Raw genomic sequence first — 21,506 nt, 5'->3', positions numbered from 1 at the left:
TGTGTTCCTTCAACTGTGGATCGATCTTCTTAACGCTTCAGTACTGTATGGAGTGGCGACGACGTTTACTTGATTACTCATTACTCATATTGAACTGGATTTTTACTCTTTTCACTCTTTTTCATAGAAGAAAGTGAGCTATCTTGTCGGGAGTTACTCCATTTTGGTCAGGTGCTGGAGTTGGATGACCGTCGCAGAGACTTTTCCTGTTCAAAGTGATCGTATGTGACCAAACAGTAAATTGTGGCACCAGGCAGTAGCAACGGATCACAGAGCCGCGCACTTTTCAAATTGGGTGAGTGCCTGATATGATGATACCTAATATACACGGTGTATCGTCAGCCGTGTTGTGTTCTGGGTGGACCACTGTTCTCTTGCGTCCTTGGATTCTGCATAGCACATGTTGAAACCGATCGCTCATTGATGTGCGTCTTAGCTGTCTAGCTTTTGCCATGTTCAACTGTTTTTAATGTCTGTCACTGATCGCAAGACAACATTATAAATGAATTTTGTGTACTGATAGCCTTGACAGCCTTAGGGGAGCACCATGGAAAAATTCTTCCATCTAGTGTGCAAGGTGTATGGGATAAGTCAAATATCCTCAGACTTCAAGAAGAAAGCAGGTACTGACAGGTATGAAAATTATTGAACTACTAGTTTAATAAGTGATGGTTGCAAAATGCTGACATGAATTCTTTACAGACGAATGCAGAAACTGGTAGAAGCCGACCACGGGTAAGGCGAGATTAGATTGCGGAGAAATGTAAGAACATGCGATGCAATACTGACCCTAAGACTTATCTTAGAAGATAGATTAAGGAAAGGTAAACTTCCGTTTGTAGCATTTGTAGATTCAGAGAAAGCCTTTCACAGCCTCGACCAGAATGATCTCTTTGATATTGTGAAGGTATCAGGGGCAACGTAGGAAGACAATAGCTACATACAACTTGTACAGAAACCATACTGCAGACACAAGAGTCGAAGAGCATGAACTGTTGCACGAACTGTTCAACGGAATGGACACTCTCTTGAAAGGAAGATACAAGATGAACATCTACAAACGCAATACAACGATAACGAAATGTAGTCGAATTCAACCAGGTAATGCTGAGGGAATTAGTTTAGAAAACGAGACACTTGTAGTAGATGAGTTTTGCTATTAGGATAGCAAAAGAACTTTGTGAAGGAAAGGAATTTAACATCGAATATAGATTTAAGCGTTAGGAACTCTTTTTTGAATTTATTTGTCTGGAATGTATCCATGTTTGGAACTGAAATATGAAAAGTAAACAGTGTAGACAGTAGAGCGTTTTGAAATGTGATGCTACAAAAGAATACTAAATATTAAATGGGTAGATCATGTAACTAATGAGAAGGTATTGAATAGACTTGGAGACACAAGAAATTTGTAGCACAAATCGAGGACACATTCTGAGATATCAAAGGCTCACTAATTCAGTATTGGAGCGAAGTATGGGGCATAAAAATCATAGAGAGAGAGAGACAGAGAGACAGAGAGAGAGAGAGACAGAGAGAGAGAGAGCAAGAGATGAATACGGTAAGCAGATTCAGAAGGATGTAGGTTGCAGTAGTCATTCGGATATGAAGAGGCTTGCACAGAATAGAATAGCATGGCGATCTACATCGTACTAATCTTCAGGTTGAAGACCACAACAACAACAACTACATGGTTATGGATTCACGAACGTAGCCTTCGATGGACATGATCATTTTTGGTAATCTCTTTGCGGCTTTGTGACAGCGTCGTATTGTCATACGAGCTAGTTTTTGTCACTATCACGAGTTTTTTCGTTAGTGTGGAATAGACAAACAACAAAAGTATGGACATCAATAAATTCTGTAGCAAAAAATAACAGGAACTGAAAATTTAATTCTTGTGTTAGTCGTAGCATTTACTTTTATATTCTGACTGAAACACCTAAATAAACTATATAATTATAATTTTCAGCTGTTGATCAGCTTCGTGCAAACAGTGAATCTGATTTCTCTCTGCGGTGTTGACTTCGTTTCTAGTGTTAGCCTTTTTAAGTTTTGACTTGGTCATCTAAGTTATTCATAGGACTTTGCAATTAAAATATCTGATTATTTCAAAATTTTAATAGAGTCAACATGAACTCCTTGCCAACACATCGGTGAATATTTAACTGTCAAGATGGTTGTGTGGAACCTCCAACGTCATTCCTTAATTTGTTCCACACAGTCTGTTGAATTACAATATTCAGTTTCATAGTTAGGTTATTACAGACTCCTTTAGTATTCAATTCTTTACCAAAAAATCAGAGTACGTCATCTGTATCACTCATTCAAGCGAAATCTATCCTGTGGATAAGGTGAAGACAGATTTTGACCGTAGCACTGTACAATGTTAATATTACAGTCGAAAAAGGACTAGAGTAACAACATATTTTAATCATAACCTCTCTATTCCAGTTCTCGACGAATGTTTTTGGCTCGTCCTTTATGTCCGTCAGAAAGCATTGAATTTTTCCCATTCAATAGAAGTATGTGATCCTACAATTTCTCTGCTACCTTAGATATACTATAGTGTGAGTACTTTCTTACAAGTCGCCTATGTATCCGACGAATAACCCCAGTATGGCTCCGATAATCTGTGCGTAGAATAGGACGTTACTGACGACGTGACTTTGATCACAGACCCAGTTCATCTGTGACGCAGCTGTCAGCGTGTACCACGTGTCGTCGTAATCCCAGCCTTGCTGGCACGGAACAGTTGAAGCATTGGTGAAGTCACCTGCGCCAGTCACGTTGTACATCATGCACTTGCTGAACCTCGTGTCTTCCCTGTGACACAAACGAAAAAGAAAACACTGATTAGGAGATACAAAAACATAGCTTAGCAAAATACCACTAAGATAATTACAAATGACCTACAAGCTGTATCAGTCACTGATAATCCTGAAAATTGTGACATAACTGAGAAATCAGTGAAAAATACGGTGTACTTGATTTTTAATAAATGTTTTATTAAACGTACAAAGAAAACTTAGAAGACCAAATTAATATTTGGCGATACTTACAAACTAAAACTGTAGACGTTGCAGCACAGAATACAACACGTTTCTCATGAGTTGCAGTGCACTGTTATTCTGGGTAGCTCTTATGCATGCCTATATTTCATCCATTAGATGCCTACCAGAGGCATCGTGAAGAAATCGCTGACCCATTTGGCAGGTTCAGTTGTGGAACTGTCAGGCGGAAGAAACTCGCATAGTTATTGGGACATGTTGATAAGCAATGTCATTGTTTCGTCCATCTCTTCTTTCCTTTCCCGTTTTATTTTCTCCTCCCCATCTCTCCACCCATCTCCTCCTCCAACCTCTCTCACTAAATGTGTTTAACCAAGCTTTCGATTTCACGTGCTTCAACTCTCTGTTGTATTGGTTGCTTTCCAAGGAGGTCAGTTTGGAGTATCTAGAATAATCCATTGTAGGCAGCAGACGAAACTGGAGAAATGGTTTAAGCATTGTGCTCACATTAAGAAGGATCTGGGTTCAGCAATCCACACTTAGATTTCCTTTGATTTCGCTAGATCGCTTACAGCTAATACAGGAATAGTTCCTTTGATAACACCACGTCTAATTCTCTCCCCAGGGATGTACTTGTAGGCTTTCTCTGACCTTGTCATAGCCAGAAAGCTCTGTTCTTTCCTCCTTCTTCAAAGTCCATGATGCCTGAGACCATACAGCACCACACATTAGTTCCTAATCACTTTGCATAAATCAGCTCAGAGATGGCTTGCACGTTTCCAGCGCAACATATTATTCAACAACCCGCAACAGGAACATAATCTGTACCGTGTTGAGTCGTTATTATTTACAATGATAGGTGTAACACTTCAAATCAGGAGGTTACTTTTCCCATCCGTCTTCTGATTGGTTTCATGTGGTCCAACATGAATTCTTCCCCGTGCCAAACTCTTCATCTCATAGTAGCAGAGGCTTCCAAATTCATTCATTATTTATTGAATGTATTCCAATCTCTTCTTTCTTCTCCCCTCCCCCCATCTAGAACTCACTATATTGTAAATACTAATATTAAGAGGGTTCTCATGATGAGTTTGTAATTTGGCATTTGGTTTATAAATAACTAGCTTTCCCACCTCGCGTTGCTTTGGCTCAGTCTGGTTAAATGGAAAAAGATTTCTAATACCCATGGAAACTGGATATACGTCGTAATTTGCTTCCTCCACACCGTCCACCCGTCGCTCCCTGACTCAGTCCATGGATACGAGCGAGATGGATAAATTCATTGTCACTGACGATTCCCAAGAAATCACGGACCAAGAAATTATAGAAATATGCTTGTAATTAAATTCTGACACCCTAAGTAGACAATGTGTGCTATAGGCAAACCTATATTAAGACTTTCAATAAGTACTGATTGTAGTGTAACACAGAACCTACAGTACAAGTATTGTTCTTGTTTTAAGTTACCCTTAGATTTATTGAACAATGCTGTGACTCAATGCCGGCTGACGATCGCGGGATATCCCAGCTCGAAAAAGTGTGGAGGGACACACGAAAGAAACAACAATTATTGGTTCCTTTGGTAGAAACTACTGTATTAAGTGCACTATACTTCATATCAGTGTACAGTAATTCAAAATATGTAGTTTCAACTTTAATAAAGAACGTGAGCGTAGCCTACAAAGAGATTCGACAATTCGTTTAACGTTCAAAACTTCTCAAAAATACTTACTCTGACCACAACAGAAAATACTGTAGTAACCGAAAAAATGGTTGTCAAAAATCAGCCATATTTTTCGTACATATAGGTTATTTAAGTAATATATTTCAACAAGACTTCATTTTTACTAAAACTACCTTGTTGTTGTGGTCTTCAGTCCAGAGACTAGTTTGATGCAGCTCTCCATGCTACTCTATCCTGTGCAAGCTTCTTCATCTCCCAGTATCTACTGCCACCTACATCCTTCTGCATCTGATTAGTGTATTCATCTCTTGGTATCCCTCTACGATTGTTACCCTCCACGCTGCCCTCCAATACTAAATTGGTGATCCCGTGATGCCTCAGAATATGCCTTACCAACCGATCCCTTCTTCTAGTAGAGTTGTGCCACAAATTTCTCTCCACTTCTGTTCAGTACCTCCCCATTAGTTATGTGATCTACCCATCTAATTTTCAGCAGTCTACTGTAGCACTACATTTCGAAAGCTTCTATTCTCTTCTTGTTCAAACTGTTTACCGTCCACGTTTCACTTCCATACATGGCTACAGATACTTTCAGAAACGACTTCCTGACACTTAAATCTATACTCGATGTCAACTAATTTCTCTTCTTCAGAAACGGTTTCCTTGCCATTGCCAGTCTACATTTTATATCCTCTCTACTTCGACCATAATCAGTTATTTTGCTCCCCAAATAGCAAAACTCGTTTACTACTTTAAGCGTCTCATTTCCTGATCTAATTCCCGCAGCATCACCCTATTTAATTCGACTACCTTACAAATTACAAAGTTTCCTATATCTATGTGGAATGCAGCTTTTATTGACTGCTATCGAGTTCCATGCTCGCATCGAGTTTTACGGAAGACACGTCATTTTGACATCGCTTCCCAACAAGATGCTCGTGAAGACTGATTCTCCCCTCCGAATACAGAGTAGATACACACTCGTTATGGCAGGTCAAGAATTGACTAAAATAGTCCAGTTATGACGTTATGTGTCGGTGATGACAATACTTGGCTACTTCTTTGTAGTCTATTTTTGGCAAGTGTCAGACACCTTTCCATGTCGAAATTAAATTACCTCTCACGATTTATTACATGTTCTGCTAATCGAAATTCCACTGCTTCCGTAAATACAGTCTCATAGAACTATGATGTGGGAGCTAAGATTAGATCACATGTAAGTTTCGTTCCAGTAGACCTATTATAATGAGATCCTCAAGAACACTAAACATCAGAAAAAAAGAATACACAATAAATATTCATCTTCACGACCTGTTTCAAAGGCTTAAACCTCCATCATTAGGTCGATTTACATTTGTTATTATGGCGTGTGTGTGTGTGTGTGTGTGTGTGTGTGTGTGTGTGTGTGTTTGTATGTGCGTTTGTGTTGTGCTACAATTTTTGGGAGGAACTTATGGCACTGTCTCCAGAGGTCACAGGTTCTTTTCACTGTCGGAGCACATCACATGTATAATGGTAAATTTCGTTAACAAATATTTGTTTACAAAATATGACAGTATACTCGTAATGTGTTTCGATAATGAAAGGAACCTGTGACCATTGGAGACAGTGCAACAAGTTCCTCCAAAAAATCGTAACACAACACACACAGAGGCACGGTAAAGCCTAACCTAAGATTTTCGCATTTACAAATAAATATTTACAATGAAAAATGAATATGCTGATCTATCTTCCACTGATCCTAAGTGAAGTGATGTCATGGATGTGGAATGAGCAAAAAAATTAAACATATTTTAATCTAAAAGGGAATTAGCAATTTTGTCATAAAACATGTATATATTCAATATGCACAGGTACATATGATATTTCTTAGGATAGTGTAGCCGTGCACCATCAAACATAAAATTATTTTTAAGTAACTTATTTATAATGATCGTATTACTGCACTGAATTGTGCAAAAGTCATGTTGTATTAACAATCGAGTTATTTGATGTTATTAGTGACATACACACGTCAGTTGGTTCTACTACGAAATTCATGAGCGGAGCAGAAGGAGCTGACCACCAATATATCCTTTAGTCGCCTCTTTAAATGAACTTTATTAGCAGTTAAACTTTGTATGGGCGCTAGCAAGTTATTTAAAATGTGCGTTCCTGAACAACGGACACCTTTTTGGACCAAAGTAACTGAATTTAAATCTTTGTGAAGATATTTCATATTTGTAGTACTGATCCCGTGGATGGATCTGATGGTACGAAAAAAATTTAATGGCAAATTTCATTGAGGAATAAATAATTGGGAAGTAGTAGTTAATGTCTCTAGTTTCCTGAAAAGGGCACCTGCTGGATGTTCTTGAATTCTCGCCACAAATAATTTTTATTACACCTTTTTAGACCCATAAACTTTTGCTTGGTTCTGTGTGTTACCCCAAAAAAACAGTCACCTGAAACCAATCTCGGTGGCCAAGACCGCTAACTCACGCTTGTGCAGTGACACTCGACCAAGCTGGTTAGAATCCTGGTGGTGGGAAAATTTTCGCTGCCACTATTTGGTCGGCAAGGTGAGGAGAGGCGGTGGAGTAAAGATCCTGATCATCAGAATTTGAGCGTATGTGACACTGTTGACGGTGATCCGTCCATCGGATAGTGAGATTAAGCTTGGTGGCCCCTTTGATGTGCCGGTACCGAGTCTCATCCTCTCCCTTCTCTTATTATCACCACCATACAACACACACACGCAGTACATAGGCATTTGGAATTACAAATATTGAGTTGCGGCATGTTGTAAATAAATAAAACAAATTCGTACGACATTGTGAAATGAAAGTACGGATAGTATGCTAGCATTGTCATTTTCATATCACCTAGGTTTGACGACATTCGCATTGCAAATAGGCGCTTCAACAGTTCTGTGTTGTGCTCTTACCAGCTGAATTTATTCGTCGTCGTCGTCTTCGTTTCTCCTTTATCCAGCATCACACCAGACTGGGACATTAAAGTTGATTCTCCACTGTCCTCTGTCGTTCCAAAATCTTTCTTCTACTACTGTTCTGTTCCAGACCAGATTTTTCATAAACTCGTCTCTGTTGAGTCAATCCACCTTGCTTTAGGTCTCTCTCTTGCCCTCTTACCTTAAACTTGAATTTATTATGAAGCTGTAATCCCAAGAATGCAAGACAGACTAACATCTGTATGTGTTTCGCAATATTTTAGGCATGTACAGGTGAGAAATCAGTTACAGTTTCTGAACTCCATGTTATGTGTTTCTTTTTTAAGTTTAGTGACAAACAATTGGTTAGGAAACACTTATTAATGCTCATGAAAATTTCATTAACATATTTTTCTAAGACTATACTTGATTTGCTAGTTATTGAAAAGTTTGTATCTCCTGGAAGCAAAAGAAATTTGGCATATGATAATATTACTGATCTAAGATCATTGATATACCCAAGAAAAAATTAGAGACAGAAGAAAATCTTCAAGTGGCTGTAAGCCATAAAGTAGCACATATCTGTGCAATGTTCCTACACACATAACATGTTTGATTGTAGCAAATATATGTGCCGTTGATGTTCGCTACAACGTTCAGAAATAGTTGGTGTTGATTTTCCTGCAAGTGAACATGCCACAGCTCCCATTAGGAATCTGGGACACATACTATTGCTAGAACCTTGTAGGGTAGTTGTCGCCGTGGGAGGACGAATTAGGATTGTCATACTGTGTTTCTCAAGGATCTCTCCTATCTTCGAGAAAAACGTTCCCACGTAAGACAGCAATGCTGTTGAAAATATCACCCTCGTTCTTTTTTTCTTTTTTTCATTTTTTTAAATCGCGTACCAATGTCTGTGCAACGTCCTGCAAATAAAATTCAGTTCGAAGACACTTTGTGGGTGCTCGACTTCAACCTGCAAGAGTTCCTCCGAACTTCTAGGAGCTATTTAACTGGTTAATACACTTGCTGGCACCTAGGAGAATGACAAAGAATACACACCTTCTTTATCCTTACCTTATTCCCTGCTTTTACAGGGCCGACATGTTAATTAGCATTCGTTAACGTTAGCGGTAGACGGTAGAAATGCTCCTGTCCTGCCATGCTCTAATCCCCTCTGTGTAAAAATCTGAGCATCTCAAGTGTCTGTATCTAGTATAATTCCACGTGAAAGTGTGTGAATGTTTGCCAAAGGTTTGCGAATCGTGTAAATGATATGGATGTGGGCACTAGCCCTGTGTTCACCTGTACTGGTGTGTGAAACCGCCTAAAACCAAACATACACCCGTAAGGCACACTGGCCCTCGTCCTTAATCCGCCGGGAGGATTCGATCCGGCACCAGAAAGCCTCCACGAATCCAGGCAGCGACGTCCAAACAATCGAAACTGTACGGCCGCGTCACTAAGAATAGTTACACTCAGACCTCTGTTTCATCTGATGTTGTAGAATGTTAAAAACCCCTGAGGAAGTGACAAAGCCGATGTACGGGATTGGACAATAATGTGGAAGCACGAAAAACACAACACATTGACATGCCTAATAGGATGTATGAAACCCGCTGACTTTCAGAACAGGTTCCAGTCATCTCGGAGAGGATACGTACAAGCCCTGTATGATTTTTGAGAGAATCCTGCACCATTTTTCCCGCAAAATATTGTCAAGCTAAGGTAATGACGGCGGAAGTGGATGGCGACCACGTACAGCTCTCTCCAAAATAGTCCAAAATGGCACAATATTATTGAGATCTGATTGAAATGGTTCAAATGGCTCTGAGCACTATGGGACTTAATATCTGAGGTCATCAGTCCCCTAGAACTTAGAACTACTTAAACGTAACTAACCTAAGGACATCACACACATCCATTCCCGAGGCAGGATTCGAACCTGCGACTGTACCGATCGCGCGGTTCCGGACTGAAGCGGCTAGAACCACGCGGGCACACTGGCCGGCTGAGATCTGGTGACTGGTGCTCTACGGAGATGGGACAATTCATCCTCGTGCTACTGGACAACGAGAGTTTTCTGAACAGATGCCCTGTCGTCTTGGAACAAGGCATCACCACTGGGGGACAAACATTGTACCATGATCCTCGGAGTCTTTCTCGGTGGCGTGCTTCAGTAAAATGTTCCCGGTTCACAAGCCGTGTCACTTCCAATAAAACACTCGAGGTTTCGGTAGCTTTCTGTTCCATCATCATTAAGAGTAAAAATCTTTGACACCTGGGACTGACACGATGTTCTGCAGAACACTGTGCTACCCATAGCATTCAGTGACTGGAACTCCTGATGCCGATGGTGGAGTCAGCTATCGAAAGCTCGAGTGTTTTATTCGAAGTGATACGGCATATAAACGGAGATTTTAGTGAACGACTGTACCATTCAATGATCCTGATCATCCAAAATGGTCACATCATGTTATCATTGGTAGTAGAGCGACGTTGCAGAGCAACCACGGCTCCCATGGAATACATTCATATGGCTGCCTAAGTCATCACCGAACACACGCCGTGGTTTACTCTTGGAACATAAACTCAACCGGAGGTTGGAAACTGTGTGAAACAAGACTCATCCGACCAAATGACTTTCTTCTATTGCTCCGTGGTCCAGGTTCGTGGCTTTGACATGATGTTTTCCTTTTACGGGCATTTGCATCACTGACAAGCGCCGGCCGCGGTGGTCTCGCGGTTAAGGCGCTCAGTCCGGAACCGCGCGACTGCTACGGTCGCAGGTTCGAATCCTGCCTCGGGCATGGATGTGTGTAATGTCCTTAGGTTAGTTAGGTTTAAGTAGTTCTAAGTTCTAGGGGACTGATGACCACAGAAGTTAAGTCCCATAGTGCTCAGAGCCATTTGAACCATTTTTTTTTTTCAGTGACAAGCGGTTTGGAAATTTCAGTTCGCCTTGCAATTTCCTGCTTATGGATATCACTGCGTATTGTTTAAGTGCTGACAACATTCGCAACTGCACTGAGTTTTGCAACTGTCGTCACACCGAGCGAGGTAACGCAGTGGTTAGCACAATGGACTCGCATTCGGGAGGATGGGTGTTCAAAACCGCGTCCGGCCATCCTGATTTAGGTTGTCCGCGATTTCCCTAAGTCGCTTCAGGGATTGTTCATTTGAAAGGGCACAGCCGATTTCCCTCCCAATACTTCCTTAACCCGATGGGATCGATGATCTCTCTGTTTGGTCCCTTCCCCGCAAACCAACCAACCAACCAACGCCTGTCAAACTCGCTCAGCACACAATTTCGTCCGCTCTGTGACTTAGCGAATGATGTTTCTGCCACTTTGCCTTTATACGGTGTAAATCTTCGGTATGGTGCCTCTTGATACACCAAACACTTCGCCTCCGTTGGTTACGGGAGCACCCACCATACGAGTCCTAACAATTTGCCCGTGTTCGAATTCACTTAGCTCGTATGTAACGCACACAACTACACATATCGTTGTTCTGACAAACACTGGCACTCAACATATTAAGGACATCGCACAGGTGCCATTGTGTTCAAATGTGACAGCGCAACCTGCAAGCTTGAGTAGCCTCTGCACTTATGATCAAGCACACATGTCTCGCTGCGTTTCCATATTTTTGTCCGACCTTCCCAAAGTCAGACCAAGATGACATTGTGCTCCTTCTCTAATGATTACGTCGTCGTAGAACTTTAATCTGATTTCCCTTCACCTTCTCTCTTTGACATCTCTAAGAAAGTATTTCACACTTGCTTCTAACACAACCATGTTCATGAACGACACCAGCTAGACAGAGCGCAAAGTTTTTCTATAATAGGGAAACTTGGTGCTCTGAATAGCCAGCGTCGTTCTGAATTTTTATCGTATGAAGACCATCAATCTACTATCTATTAGGTGAGCTATCATCGTGTTGGGCGCTCATTGCAACACATAGGCATGCGCACACGCCTATGCACTCTAGCAACGCATGTGCAGTGAAAACTAGGTACGCTACGCATATTCCAGGCATAGGCTTCAAAGAAGTGACCTCAGTATACGTTCGCCAGTATACACATGGAGATGGCCAGAAGACAGCGCAGAACAATTGTGGCAGGAAGGTACTGACATCCGTCAGTTCAACTGAAATTTCAACCGTCTAGTGGTTGTCCTTGAAGGTGTCTACCGTCTGCAGCTCTAGAGGAACAGCAGCACCAGTAATATAATGTGACTCGCAGCCATCCTCACTGGTGGTGGCACCTCAGGCAGGGAAACCTTAAACCATTCTCTCCTCATTGGCCTAAAACTACTGTCTTTAAAAGCTCGTAACCACGACCTACCTTTCCTTAGACGATAAAACCGACAAACACAACCCATGTTATCTAGCATTTTTTGAAACACACAGGTAATAGGTGTCCCAAAACGGTTGGAATACCAGAATCTAACTCATTCGCACATCATAACACCTAAATTAACATTGCACATTGGAAACCATACTTGACTATCCACCTGTAACCATATAGTGGTGCCACCATCCCACGCCAGATACTTCTGTATACTCTCGAACAACATGTGCATACACACATAAACAGAAAACCCTCATAAAAGAATGTACTTAAATATCTCAAGACTTCTTCATCAGTCGCACAATAACAACGTCGCATACCCTCAGTACCCTGATACACAACTTGAGATATATAAAAATTACATCCAGTAACTACCAAATTTAAATCCACTATCATTTCTGTGACCTTAAAGCACACAGCGCTGTGCACCTAGCTTGTGACGGTGCATTTTGTACTTCCTTCCTCTTACTATTCCGTCCCCCTTACTTGATATGGACCTTGACGAATTTGTTTGCTTTACCCTCTGGGGCGTACAAGGTAGTTAACATGACCCATTGACCAGTAGGGTCTCAGGTAGCTTCACATTGCACGTATCCCATTCTTTATTGATCTTCAAGGGTCTTTGTATTTGCTTTCTGTCTCTGCTTCCATATACATCGAAGTGTCTTTGTGAAATTTCGTATTGGCTCTCTATTCTCTCCTATGTTAGGTTTGATAATCTGAAACAGCGATAGCATTTTCCGACCATACACTGCTTTGTACAATGTCAGCTCTGTACTTTCATTAGTCCTTGGAATTATAACTGGTAACAACGTATGGCAACAGAGTATCCCAAATATCGTGATTGCTATTTGCATAATGTCTTAGCATTTCCCCTATTGTCAAATAGACCCTCCCTTTTCTTCTGTTTACCTACAAATATAAAGTGTTTGTCCTTAACTGAAGAACGTGAATTAAATGACACTGCTGCTTCATTAGCTCAACATAATATTGGTGCCCTTGCCTGAAATTATCATTTCAGGAACACCAAACTTTAGTAACCAATCATTCACCAATTCCTGCATCACTTTGTCAGGTTTCTAATTTGGGGCAGCTATCATTCCCGCGTACCATGAGCAACGGTCTGTTACTGTCAAAATACAGCGCTTCCACACTGGAGTTTATGAAAAAGGACCAAGGATATCGAACCCAATAATTTCCAAACGTTTACTACCTTCCAGCTACCTTTGCAGTACATCACTGATGGTTCACTTTAGCCTGTAGTGTAAATGGTAGACAGCTTTTAACATACTGTTCCGCATCCTTACTACGTGTATACCACCACTAGGAATCCTCAGATATGCAACATTGTTTAGTCCTGCAATCCAAATGGGTGGATAACATTTGATCATTGCTTGTTTTAACACTTCCACCTGCCATACGACTTGAAATATTGTGTGCAGATCTATTTTGATGTCTTTCATATCACAGTACTATGGTTGCATATAGTTTGCAGTCGTCATCAACAGTTTGTACTTTTCTCCACCATACAAGGGAGTGATCCACACTCTGCAGTTTATCTGCTTTCCTACTAAAGTCATTTACATTGTTATGTTTTCTACCAGGTCTATGGATCAGTTTGAAATCGAATTCACTTATCTACAGCACCCACTATATTAATCTATTAAATGAATCCCTTAACATCAAAGACCGCTTCACATCACATTACGCATTATTAACTTAGACTTGTAGCCATGAAGATAACATTGGAAATATGTCATGCCATAAATCAGACTCCATATATCCTTCTCCATGGTAAGATGGCGTGCCAAAAAATTATGACTCTGAATTGTTCATATGAAAACTCTTAAAATGTTTAAAATAAAGAAGCGTTATTAACATCTTACATCTTTAATCTTCATGTTTACTTATTTATTTCTCAATTTAGTCACCCTGGTGACAAACACATTTCTTCCAAAAAGAGATTAATTTATTAATAGTGTCACAACCTTAACTCCGCTTGCACTGGTTCCACACTATAAAAGTGAAATCCTCGAAGATGTGTTTCAAGTTTTGCATACAGATGAAAGTGAAATGGCACTAAGTCAGGAAACGGTATCGATGACAGTGAACCCTTGGTGTTGGATGGTTTCAAATGCCGCAAGTGCTCGTGTGTAGTCTGGTATTGTTATGATGAGGGAGAGAGTGCTCAGTCTGTAGACAAACTCTTTGAATTCGAAACTTGATTAAAGCACTCTGCCAGTTATGTTACACACCACCATGTTACATGCTACAGTTTGGCAACCTCTAGTGTCAAAGTGGAAAAGCTGACTGAGTAATATGGATGACATGTAATACCTCAACTGATACTGAGAACAGAATACAAAATTCGAAGGCATTACTTTTCAGCACACACTCAGAGAAAGCTTTGTCTCCACCTTCCCTTTAAGTGATGCAAACATAGGCTACCAGATATTCCTCCCTTCTATTTACTGACTTAACAGAAAGCATAGAACATGATTTCTTTTCATAATTCAGAAAGATTAGTACTAGACTAGTTGTCAATAACTCTTTCAGTATTTCAAATGCACCTTCACATTCTGATGTCCAATGGATCTGTCTGTACACTAATTTTCAATAAATGTGTGAGCGACTGTGCTGGTTCATAGACTTTGGAACAATTTTCCTATAATAATTTACTGACTCCAAAAATGATGGCCAAATACACAACATTTTCTGGCCTGAGTCCCCTCAACACTTTGTCAGGCAAACAGTTAAATGTGGCTAGCACATTCTTTAACGCAAACAGTGTAGTGACTCCAAGAAACCTTAAATCCCATTACTTCCAGCTGATGATAGTCAATCCATAAATCTATGGCAGGAAAGTATCACTGATATCCTTTCACCATGAGTTTTAATCCTACTCTTGAACCATTGTTTTATTTCCATCATTGCTTCCCTAACGTACAAATTAAACAGTTGGGGCGAATTACAGCATTGTCTTACACTCTTTTTAATCCGAGCGCTTCGTTCTTCGTCCTCCACTCTCACCATTTCCTCCCGTTTCTTGTACATGTTGTACATTATCCGCCTTTCACTATAGGTAATCCCTGTTTTTCACAGAATTTTGAACATTTTGCACCATTTTACAATATCTAGATCTTTTTTCAGGTCAAAGAATCTTACAAACATGTCTTGAGTTTTCTTGTCTTGTTACCTTTATCAACCGCGTCAGAACTGCCTCTCTCTTGCCTTCGCCTTTCCTAAAGCCAAACTGATCGTCATCTAACAGATCCTCAATTTTCTTTTCCTTTCTTCAGCATATTATTCTTGGCAGCAACCTGGATGCATGAACTCTTAGGCTGACTATCGATAATTCTCGCACTTGTCAGATCTTGCTATTTTCAAAATAGTGTGGATGATGTTTCCCCGTCATTCACATGATATAGTCTGCGGTTGGAATTCATCCCGCACTTACGATCTTCATCTAAAACCACCAAATATGCCATCAACAATCCTTGAGACAAATCCATGTCTTCAGTCCCAAACTTATCCAGACCAATGGGTGGTACCTGCTCACCTTTTATTTCCCGAACGTGCATAATACTCCTGTACACAAAACACTGTACTTTATCTTATTCATCATTTTCTCTCAGTGGATCAACCACACATAATACGTAAAGCAGCAGGCCTCTACTCAAAATGAGCTAAAGAAGTGTTCTTATATCTTGCGGTACTTTATCAAGCGAATTCATCCTTAGTGCTGTTGCATGCAGTTTAATCAGTTCGTCTTTCCTAACGTACGAACCTTGTGTCATAGTGGCAATGACAACAGTTTTCCCCAGGCGGAATGATTTTCCACCGCGTTGTATTATGCGTTCCCAAGCTCAGTTTTAGCATAATCGTTACAGAGGAAATATAACCGTAGGATCATGCACTAACCACTCATATACAATGAAAAACTTCCATAAATTCCAAGAAATGTCCCCACCTAAAAACTTAACTTCGCTGAATCTATGAAATGCTTGTCATTACTGGCTACCCTACATAACCGATACTTTGGAGGGTTAACTCCCCATGAGGGCCAAACTTTCCACATACGTGTGTTCACTTTTACCCAGTAAAAACTTGTCCTCATCCACTAAGCCAGTCAAGCAAAATTCCGTCTTTGCACACGTTTCAGTCGTGCTAAAATTTACCAGGAGTGTCACTCGACGGTGCTCGGGCTGCCCTTGTCATTTAACGTTTGGTGATTATAATTTCGTCCCTTCCTATTATGCTACCTGCTCCACCTATTGCCCTTTTCCAGTTGCCTACTTTCACACACCTTCCACAATGTGGACGATCACGCCGTATGTTCCCAGACATACACAACGGTAATATTGGACATGTGAAAAAAATACTTCCTCCATCACAGACTCTGATTAACGTATCTATTTCTTCTAAAGCCGTTGCTTTGACTATGGATTCAGCTAAATCCTTAATGAATACTCTACGTACCTTTCTCGGCACATCAGGTGGCAATCCCGGTAAAATGCGTCTGATCCAGAATGACATTTTCACTCTGCAGCGGAGTGTGCGCTGATATGAAACTTCATAGCAGATTAAAACTGTGTGCCGGACCGAGACTCGAACTCGGGACCTTTGCTTTTCGCGGACAAGTGCTCTACCACCTGAGCTCCCCAAACACGACTCACGCCCTGTCCTCACAGCTTCGCTTCTGTCAGTACCTCGTCACCTACCTTCCAAATTTCACAGAAGCTCTCCTGCAAACCTTGCAGGACTAGCACTCCGGGAAGAAAGGTCCTCATGGTACATCACATATGTTTCGGTATCACCTATTAAACCTGATTTGACCATTTGTAACAACTGTTCGTTTGCCCAACAACCTACCTTTGAGGCAATCAGCAAATGCTAAAATATCCTCCCGTGATTTACCAGACAAAGGAGAAACTAGTGTAGTGGCACCAGTATCTAAAGTGAGTACCGACAAACTAGACGAGGATCTGTCCTCTTCCATAGCGTCTAACTACCTATGCAAGTCTGTATTATTTGCCCTTATTTGACACATGTTATCTAATACGCAGAGTGATGAGAACGGGCCTGCATCACAGGTCATGAGTGTTCATCATACTGCATTTTGCCATGCGTTTGTATTATGTAACGATGCCAAGCATGCATATAAAATTTATGTGTTTCTGTTACTAGTTTGAAGGAGACATATCAATCTGATGGTCATGACAATCGAAACCGGTTTTTGAACTACATGAACAAATTTGTGATAAAAACTGTTTTGGTTTCCACATATTCTGACCTAATAACCTTCAGGTGCGCTGGTTTACTTTGTCTAATAACAGGACAAAATATAATAGGATAAACATAGGGAAACACATAACCTTAACATATACTGTAACAATTTTAAATATTTAACCCCTACGCCTGAGAACCAGCCACGCGCACTTCTCGCAGTCTGCCGTAATGCACAGGTCTCCTACATTTAATAGAAGCTGCTGGTTACGACTGAGCTTAGTAGACATTATGCTCCAGCAAATTACGTTGTATACATCTTACTGGGCGTACACCCGCATACAGCCACCTCGTTTTCCCTCTGAATTCGCTCATATCCATACAGAGTCACTTTTCACAAACCGAATTTTGAATCCTGTTCGCCACGGTAACAGGTAAGACGTCTTGACCCAGATGAACAGCAAACAACTAAAATGGTTTGTCGACACTCATCATTCCCCGATGACGATGTCGTATTCTGACTCACGACACTATTCGACGTATTTGGCTCGTCTGACACCAGTTGTTATGGGTGGCACATTTCTGGCGCGAACTGTTAGAGGTAGGCAAGTCTGTAAGCCTCAGGATGTTCTAATAGTCATTGACACTATAAAGTATCGGGATGAAGGTTCAGGAACGCGTGCAGGGTGATGGGTGCAAAGCATCTGTTCACAGTGGCCATATAATCAAAAATACGGCAGTATAAACATCATATTTTATTTAGCAATACAGCAGAGACTGGTGGCGTCTCAGTAATGTGCATCAACCCTGGGTAAAGAACCTGTGTCAGCGTACACAAGGTGGAATAATTGCATCGCCAACACGCCAGCAAGGACCAAGAGTCCTTGTGTCAGTGGCCTTGCAAGTACGTTGCTACGTCAGGCGTTTGGCCGACAGCAAGGTGAGGAATCGCCGATCAGGCAGCAGCCCCCAGCAAGAAGTCAATTGCAGGATGCACCCATATGAGGGTTGCGAACGCAGGACCCCTCAGACGCATCCAGGATCCGGTTGATGACAGCCATGAAGATACCCTGGCAAGATGGCGCCCATTCAGGCACCGGCAGCATGAGGCCTACCAGCGACCCATAGAGAAGCAGGTGGGAGAAGTGGCAGCTAGTTGTAGACCATGGCCGGCCGGTGTGGCCGTGCGGTTCTAAGCGCTTCAGTTTGGAACCGCGTGACCGCTACGGTCGCAGGTCCGAATCCTGCCTCGGGCATGGATGTGTGTGATGTCCTTAGGTTAGTTAGGTTTAAGTAGTTCTAAGTTCTAGGGGACTGATGACCACAGAAGTTAAGTCCCATAGTGCTCAGAGCCATTTGAACCATTTTGTAGACTATGCTAGGTGATACATATCGCGTCGACGACTGGCGTTAAGTAGGTCTCAGCGTAGACATCAGACGACTACAGATACTGCTACGCCAGAGCGGTTGGAATTTACACTCACTCGCAACAACTTCCTTATGAAAGGGCACCACTCCTGAGCAGAAACAAGCGGAGGGGCGCCGCATGAGGTAGCCCCACATGCCAGCACACCCGACTAGTGTCTTGTACCATGCCATCTCAGCGATGTTTCGGACCACACAGCAGTTCACAGACAGCAGACTAGCCCACCTAGCATCTCATTGTCAAATCACCTAGGAGGAGTGTTGATGCAACACTGCTTTGTAATTGTAATCAATTATTTAAGATTGAATAACAAGTATGCTGTTTTTGTTATACTGATTTCACATAAACATCAGTAGAACACGAACAGTGTACTTGTTATTAAACTTTAAATATGGATCCGTTCTACCAAGAAGTAACGGAGGAATCCATAAATAAGGATAGTCCATAATATCCCTGTATAATGGACTTTATAGTACCAAAAATAGCCGGCCGGAGTGGCCGAGCGGTTCTAGGTGCTACAGTCTGGAACTGCTCGACCACTACGGTCGCAGGTTCGAATCCTGCCTCGGGCATGGATGTGTGTGATGTCCTTAGGTTAGTTAGATTGAAGTAGTTCTAAGTTCTGGAGGACTGATGACCACAGCATTTAAGCCCCATAGTGCTCAGAGCCATTTGAACCATTTTGAACTAAAAATAGTAGCGGATTTGCTCTAACACAGGAGACAGGAAAACACGTGTCTGTACGCGTTGTTGAGAACGTTGTAATGACCTCCCTCTCACTTCTCGTACCAGAACGTTATCTAGGCATGAAATCATCCCAGCACACAGCCGGAAACCACATGTCGCCAAATGTAGAAAATTCTGTTCTCTATTACGTCTCTCATTCAAGTCATGCACTGTTAAAATATAGCTATAAAATAAATAAAAGGATAATTCTAAAAATATCTATGAACAAGAAAACGATCATGGACTCTAATGAAGAGAGCAGACGTCACTATTATAGGAAAATGCGTTATCGATTACATGTACTATGATTTTCCATTTTATAATTTTTGTCTGGTGTTTTTTTTGTTTAATATTACAAATAAAAACTAAATACCCAAATAAAATTTGATAATAAAGAGGAAATGTTTTCTCCACTGCTGTCCTGATGAGTAAGATAATGATGAGAATGAAGACAACTAAATTTAGAAAATGTAGGGGTAATATGATAGCTTAACTAAACCAACACCGTTTTTGGCCTTGTTTCACAATTGTATTATTAATGTTATTGCACAACCTAGGTGTCGGGTTATAATCCATTTTCAAGTACATTCCAGGGCCAAAAACAGTTTTTTTAGTAAATTTACTATGTTTCACCAAGAACTCACAGTTGATTCAATTAAAATAATATGACAGCATTCGCCATTAGTGCAAATCAGCTAAGAAGTTGTGACTAAAATTATTTCACCTATGTAATTAATATTTAACACGGTCGTCTCGTCTTCACGATCTTTAAGGCATCCAGCGTATGCCTAAGGCGTCCATCGTATGTCTGCATCACATTAGAGCACAAAGTTATCCATATTTTTTTTACCAACTGTAACAACTTTAGTCTCTAACCAACAAGTAGTTGAACATGAAGGTTCTTATGTACTACGCAACGACAATTTTGGTTCACTTCCACACAATCAAAAGTTTGATGATGAGGGGACATTAAATATTTGTCAGTAAGTTAATTGCAACTGGAGCTGTCGTGTTCATTAACTCATCAACACTATCCATTACCAGGCATGTAGGATTTGATGTGAATCTTACTTGGGGATCGTAATGTTCTTCCATTCCTCTCGGGAAAAGTTGGTGTATTCTCTGCCAGGAACGTGACACCAGTGATCAGGCGTTTGCATTGCGATGTAATAAATCTCCACACACACTGTAACGACGAAAGTACCCATGTAGCAGAAAATTATATTCAGCCTGGATTGAAATTTTCCTCTTGGGTCTATAACGTCCAGAATGTCTTCAAACGCAGGTGGAACCGTTTCATTCAGATTATCTGTTGCAGTCTCCATGGAACCCTGAAAATGACAAATAATTATGTATTCCAGAGTTATTTCATGAACTTATCCTTACGTACAACACGAAAATCATGCTTATTAATGCTAAATGTAAGCATGGTTCGTCCATGCGAGCCACTGTAGCTCCGCGACACACCCCTGCAGTCCCGTGGTGATTATACTGTATGGTAACCTCCAACACGATATCATCAAGATGGTTTCGGTTTTAAATTGCAGCGGTTGTGTTCGGAGACATATCTGTCAAAAGAAGGCATCGCATCAATAGACTTGTTTTGGGAAGTCGGTGGAGCAGCTGGGAATCTAGGGCTAAAACGGCCGAAACTGGCCGCGATGTTCCTTCTAGAATGTTCAAGAACGTTGTAAAATGTTCCAACACGTTACAGGATATTCAAGGTTAGAGAGTACTCTACAATATTCCAGAATGTTGGAGAGTCTTCCAGAAATTTCACAGATGTTCAAGAATGTCCTACAATTTTCTAGACTGTTCGAGAGTGTTGCAGAATTTTCCCCAGATGGGATTAAAGAATAGAGAAACTGCGAAGGAATGATATGAAATGAATTAAGCACAGTTACAAAGAGTGAAGTTCGTGAAAGGCAACCATCGTAAGTTCGCAAATAAACATTATCGTATAAATAAAAAGCAGAAGAATTTGAGATTACAGTTTGGCAAGTGAATCAGGCCATTGTAATTCCCTCAAAGTGTGTCAGTTCTGTGGTGTCAAGAAGTTCAGTAGAGGTACGCCAGGAATGGGTTTTATGGGTGGATAAACTGGAAGTATCTCCGCGATAATCATTTCGTTACATGACTGGAGAAACCAGGAT

General features: G+C 41.0%; 1 protein-coding gene across 1 annotated transcript in view; it reads right to left on the bottom strand.

Moving 5' to 3' along the window:
- The window catches only part of LOC126474442 (solute carrier family 22 member 7-like), a 79,710-nt gene extending 59,085 nt beyond the window's left edge, over positions 1–20,625 (bottom strand). Inside the window, exons 1-2 of the mRNA XM_050101912.1 lie at positions 20,425–20,625; positions 2,584–2,823 (exon numbers count right to left, since the gene is read on the bottom strand). Coding sequence (XP_049957869.1) covers positions 2,584–2,823; positions 20,425–20,561 — 377 coding nt within the window. The 5' untranslated portion in view covers positions 20,562–20,625. The remainder of the gene's footprint in view (positions 1–2,583; positions 2,824–20,424) is intronic.
- Positions 20,626–21,506: the final 881 nt, after the last annotated feature.

This window comes from Schistocerca serialis, chromosome 4, assembly GCF_023864345.2.
Source record: "Schistocerca serialis cubense isolate TAMUIC-IGC-003099 chromosome 4, iqSchSeri2.2, whole genome shotgun sequence".
In the NCBI taxonomy this organism is placed as follows: domain Eukaryota; kingdom Metazoa; phylum Arthropoda; class Insecta; order Orthoptera; family Acrididae; genus Schistocerca; species Schistocerca serialis.
This window is presented reverse-complemented; position numbering and strand designations above follow the sequence as displayed.